Source organism: Marmota marmota, unplaced genomic scaffold (assembly GCF_001458135.2).
Source record: "Marmota marmota marmota unplaced genomic scaffold, marMar, whole genome shotgun sequence".
NCBI classification, from domain to species: Eukaryota; Metazoa; Chordata; class Mammalia; order Rodentia; family Sciuridae; genus Marmota; species Marmota marmota.
The window spans coordinates 44513933-44520179 of NW_026000229.1; the positions used below are offsets into that span (position 1 = coordinate 44513933).

Sequence of the window (6247 nt, forward strand, 5' to 3'; positions counted from 1 at the left end):
CGCCGCCCTCTTTACCGGCGCGCTCGCCCCGGCGCCGCGGCCTCGCGGTTCCCGGCGGCCTCCTCGCGGGCGCCTCCTCCTCGGCTGCCGCGGCCTCCGCGGAATCCCCGGCCGCGACCCCGGCGGCCGCCTCCGTCCCCGCCGCCGCCTCTCGCCACCGCCGAAGCAGCCCCGGCCCTGCTCGCGGTCGCGATCCCCGCCGGGCCGATCGCGGCCGGGCCGCCGCCCGCGGCCGCCCCGAGCTCCTCGCTCCGCCTGCATCTGGCCGCCGCCGGCCGAGCTAAGCGTGCGGGAGCCGGGCCGCAGCAGAGACGCCCTGGCCTCACCGGAAACGGGCCGCACGGAGCATCCGCGAGCGACAGGCCCCCGGCGGCGGCGAGGCGCGAGGAGTGGGCCCCGGGTGGACGCGGGGCGGGGCGGCCCGGGGTCCGGCAGGTGGGGCGGGAGCACCGCCGAGCGAAAGCCTGGGGATTCTGTGGAGCTGCAGTGGGGGACCGGGCCGCCTCAAGGCCAGAGACTGGTATGGGGTGGCGTGGTAAATTAAAAGATGCCCTGAAACGTTTGTATAATAGAACTCATTTGTAAAAGAAAAAAAAATCCGTGTATTTGCATTAGAAAAAGTCTAAACAAGTATATACCAAAATGTTGGTTAAGTGTTCGATTTCCATTGAGTTACATCTGTTTAATTTTCATCTATTTAATTTCCTAATTTTCAAGGATGGAATTATTTTTAAATTATATTGAAATCAATTTAGAAAGGTGTAGGAACCCGGTGGGTTGCCCAACTGCAGCAACTGGGAGTAGGAAGCAGATTATAATATGTAGAGAATAGAAGGGGCCGTTAGGTCTTCAAGATAAATTTTGTGGAAATAATCACAGTGGTTGGGAGAATTAAGTGCTCATGTACTCAGTAAATGTAAGCTATACTGTGAAGCAAATGCTACTGAAGCCCCTATTTTTCAGGTACCATAATAGAATATAAAACATTTACTACAGTGATACAGCTAGATAGTGATGAAACTGACATTCTAACTTGGACAGTGCCCTCCAAAGAGAAAGGGAGAGCAAACAGTTGGTTATACAGACTCATGGGAGCCACTTTTAACCTTGTTCTACAGAAACCACGTGAAAATAATGAAAACAAGGGTAAAAACGTCAGCCTAGCAAAAAAAGGTGTTTTTTTTTTTCTTTGCCAGCCTTTGTGGCCTTTTCTTAAACCCATATATAGTTAAAGGTGTTCTTTGCTTCTAATCATCTGCTCTGCACAGACACGGTGCAATGTCCTGAATTTTTTTTTTTTATGTCCTGAATTTTTAAAAAAAGACATTGACCCTACCCTGAGTAGCTCATTCCCACAAGGAAGATAATCCTATGAACAGATTATTACAGTCCAGTGGTCCCAGTGCCGTGAGAGGTTCAAGATCAAGAGCCGAAGAAGTATGCCCAACAAACAGGCTAAAGTCTGTTGGGTGAACAGGAGTTGGACTTTTTGATAAGGAGCTTTTCAGGCTGAGGGGACTCCTGAGGACTGTAAATTTGGAACAATCTTAAAAAATAGTTAACACTTGGCCATGGGCAGTAGCACACACCTGTAATACTTGGGGTTGCTGCCAGCTAGGCAACTTAGCAAGAGCCTGTCTCAAAGAGTGGTGTTGCTGAGTGATAGAACACTTTTCTAGCAGGCACCAAGCACCTAGGTTTGATCCCTAGTACTGCAGAAGGAAAAAAAAAAAAAAAAGTAACACTTAGAACACTGTTCTAAGTACTTCCCATATGTCCCCTTGTTTGAACCTCAGCAACCCTATGAGTAAACTGGTGTTATAACATCTAAAACACTGATGTTAAATAACTTTAAAGATCACACAGCTAGAAGCTGTGAGGTCAGTGGTAGAGCACTTGCTTAGCATGTGTGAGGCCCTGAGTTTTGATCCTTCATTCTTTGCATCTCAAAACCAAAATCATTTTCCCATTCTGTGTGTGTGCTCAAGGGGAAGAACTATTGAATTTGAGAACTCAGAATAGGGATGAATATCTTAATCCTGAGTGACATTGGCTGTCTTAATTTCACAAGCAGACAAGAACTAGCTCCCCTCTTCCACAATGTGAGGAGGAAACTGCTATGACAAGAAGGCAGGCCTTCACCAAAAATTTGCAGATGCCTTCTTCTTGGACTTGACAGCTCTCTAGGATTTTTTTTTGTGTGGGCACTAATCCCATTTGTGAGGGTCCCACCCTCAGGACCTGTTTGCCTGTCATAGGCCTGATCTCCTAATACCACCACATTGGTGATTGAATTTTAAGTGACTTAGAGGAGACAAACATACTACAGTAAGGAGAAAAGGACATGGAAGAAAGTAGTTGAATATTTACCAGCATACCACTGGTTGGGGTTCCCACTAAAACAGAGATCCACATATTAATTTCATCAATATTTATACAAATCACAATACCTCACATGACCTTGGCACATTTAGAGCTTCATAAAATTTTTGTGGTGGCTTATTCTCTGAGAATGTTTAACAGCATCCCTGGCCTCTCCCCACTAGATGCCAGTGTCAACCCTTCTACCCTAAGTTATGACAACCAAAAATGTCTCCAGACTTGCCAGATGTCCCCTGAGAAGCAAAAATTATGGTAGATGAGAATCACTAGAACAAATCAATGTAAGTATACAATAGTTTTCAAGAAATTTCCAAAAGTATGAGGTTGAAAAGATCATTGGCTTTCAAATTAAGCCAGCTTCATTAGAACACAGTAAGTAAATATGCTTGATACTTTCATTTAGCAGTCAGTAACACTATGAGAAGGTATTTACTATGCCTGTTTGACAGACTTGTGAAGAGTGGTAGTAACACTTATTCGTTTAACATTTTGCACCTGACACTATTCTAAGTACTTTACACATATTCATTTAATCTTCATAATACCCATAGAAAACAATGCCTTTATTACCCCACCACTTTGTCTCCCTACTCTCTAACTTGGGGACATCTCTTCAGCAACTCTCCCTACATGCCAGTTTTTAACCTTCAGAAGGACAATTCACATTACCATAAAAAACATGTATTATTTCCACCTTTTTCTTTGTAAAATAACTGCCTCCTGATCCAGTTTTCACTCCATTTCTCTACCCCCATTATAACAGAGCTGCTCAAAAGAGTCATCAGTTCTCCCATCCACTTTCTTTTCCAGGAGGCTTTCACACTATTGCACCGTAACAGTGTATCAAGATTCATTATGAGCTTGGGGCTGGGGTTGTGGCTCAGCAGTAGAGCATTCACCTAGCATGTTCGAGGCCCTGGGTTTGATCCTCAGCACCATATAAAAATAAATAAAATAAAGATATGGCGTTAAACTACAACTAAAAAATAAATATTTTTTTTTAAAAAAAGATTTATTATGATCAAATGTAACTAAATCCAATGATCAGGTTTCATTCCTAGTCTTTATCAACCTCATATGATACACTTGATCATTCCCTCCTCCTTGAAACATTTTCTTTTTGTTACTTGCAGAACAACATGCCATCCTTGGAAATTCAAAGATAAATAAATAGTCCTTGTCCTTAACTCTGTTGGGAAGACTTAGGGAATAGTGAAGGGCTTCTGGATGTTCCAATTCACCTATAAATCTGTTGTGGCGCTGCTTCCAGACTTCTTCATATCAAGACACATATAGAAAATGATAATATTTAAAATGAAAATCATGATCTGAGACTGCTTCTAGCAGAGGGGGACAGCCCTCCCCACCTCCACCCCCAGCCTCAAGGTCTGGGAATACAGGATATGCGTTAAGTGGCTCCAGTTTTTGCCTTCATGTAAAAAAGTCTCATCTGTTTCCTTGTCCTACACTAACAATGCAATCATTAATGTCCTCCATAACAATCACATCAATTTGGTCTAAAAGTTCAACATTATTCCTAGATCCTCCTTTTTAGAACTAAAAAAGACTAACTCCTTCAGTTCAAGGCCTGTCATGTATCTCTTTTATATGCTCTATAGCATCTAGTACAGTGGTAAAAGTGGCAAATGTTTTTAAAAGAATGTCATGTTACAATCTTGCTACAGATTCGGTCTCTTCAGAGACTTTGAGAAATCATCTCCTAATTGCCAAATCTTTAGATAGCACTTCTACTCTACCAACCAAAAACGGTTAGTTAGAGATGTATCTTACTTTAAAGTAGTCACTATGCCTCTTGTAGTGGCACACACCAGTAATCCCATCAACTCAGGAAGCTGAGACAGAAGGAGCAAATTTAAGCCTCGGCAATTTAGCCTGTCTCAAAATAAAAAATAAAAATGGCTAGGCCAGGCATGGTGGTGCACACCAGTAATCCCAATGGCTCGGAAGGCTGAGGCAGGAGGATCACGAGTTCAAAGCCAGCCTCAGCAAAAGCAAAGCACTAAGCAATTCTGTGAGACCCTGTCTCTAAATAAAATACAAAATAGGGTTTGGAATGTGACTCAGTGGTCTAGTGCCCCTGAGTTCAATCCTTGGTACCAAAAAAAAAAAAAAAAGACTGAGGATGTAGCTCAATGGTAAAGTGCCCCTGAGTTCAGTCCCTAGTATCAAAAAATAAAATAAATTTAAAAATAAATAAATAAAATAGTTACCAAGTCCAGAACATCCCTTTCTTGTACTTTTCTCATTGGAAGTCCTTTCTGATACCTAACCCATTGTTACCACATGTGTTTTAAGCCTACTTGCTCTGGATTTGTTCTTGAAAAGGAAGAGGAGCTCATCAACATTTCCCATAATAATGACATGAGCTTGTTCTGTTGATGTCCCAAAATCAATGGGCTATAGACAAAAAGTTTTCCACTGCAGGCTGCTATAGAAACAAAAAAACACAGCAAGGACAAGTTGAAGCATAAAGCTCTTCAGAGAAAAGGGATTTCAGAAAATCAAGGCCTAAGTTCACTATGCAAAGCCTCAGAAGTCAAGGCCACTCTCCAAGGAAAGGAATTCATTTAGGACACAGTGTTCACCTTTTGGTTTTTATGTTGTTTTTCTTCTATTGTAATTCATTGACTACAAAGAACAAAAACACAAACTGCTAAGGTTGGGAACACAAAACTTTTTATTCCCCTGCTCTCTGTTAATGCTGGCACCCTAGAAATAAACATTCTCTGGACAGTGGGTGAAAAGTAAGGACTTTTACAGTTGGAGTAACCAAGTAAGAGTCCGGATCCCACACCCAGATAACCACATGCATTTCATTTGCCTCCTTTTGCAACTCCTCCACCCCCCCAAAATAAGAGTTACTCCTCCATAAACACAGTCTTTTGCTCAAGAAATTTTTTTGTTTTGTTTAATGATTCAAGAAATGTATGATGGAAACTAGGCATGGGGGTGTACACCTGTAATCCCAGCAACTAGAGAGGCTGAGGCAGGAGGATTACATGTTCGTGAGCAGCCTCAGCAACTTAGCAAGTATCTTAGTGAGACCCTGCCTAAAAATATTAAAAGGGCAGTTTCGTGGTTAACTACTCCTGGGTTCAATCCCTGTACCAAATAAGAAGGAAAGAAAAAGAAACATCTGTTAGAAAACTCTCATGCTTGAAACAGTCTTCACACTCAACTATGATCAGTCCTTCAGTTATAGAGCCTTCCTCATGTCCCAAATGCCTTTGTGAAAGGATCTGTGGAGGCCCAGTAACCTAGGAACCAGAAAAAACCATTCTCCTCCCAAAATGAAAAGAATAGAGGTAAGCAGAGTTGGAAAGATTTATTAATTTCAAACAGGAAGAAAAAACTCAAATGACTTTGTAAGGTAGAAGGAAATCCATAAGTTACTGTGCATTTCAATTTAAAATTCCAGTTTAACAGCATCTTTGTGAGCTATAGTTCGCCTTTTCTAAGAAGTTGAGAAATTATTCTTAGCCTTATATTTTAGGGGATCACAGCATCAAGAGTACTTGGGTTTTTTAAAAAACTGTGGAATTGCAAGCCCCCTTCTAAAACTTAACAAGTTCCACCAGGTAATTTATATACATGTTAAATTTTGAGAAGCACTGATTCTAGTTGTAGGGATTACTCATTTATAAAGAGCTACCAGGTGATGCCAGCGTTGCCCTCTAATAACTTCACCTGGCGCATCACTGGTTTTCCCCCTCTAACTGTACATGAGGATCACCTAAGGAATTTGAAAATGAAATTATACCCAAGTATCTCTCAAGTAGTTTCTGAGTTAACAGGCCAGGGATGAGGCCCAGACATTAATACTTTTCTAAAGCTCCTGGGTGGT

At 42.1% G+C, this 6247-nt stretch overlaps 1 protein-coding gene across 1 annotated transcript in view; it reads right to left on the minus strand.

Annotated features, from left to right (window-relative positions):
* The window catches only part of Aven (apoptosis and caspase activation inhibitor), a 173503-nt gene extending 173022 nt beyond the window's left edge, over positions 1-481 (minus strand). The window contains 3 exon segments of the mRNA XM_015480857.2: positions 16-71; positions 74-179; positions 181-481. Of these exon segments, the coding sequence (XP_015336343.2) occupies positions 16-71; positions 74-179; positions 181-261 (243 nt within the window). The 5' untranslated portion in view covers positions 262-481.
* Between the last annotated feature and the right edge of the window lie 5766 nt (positions 482-6247).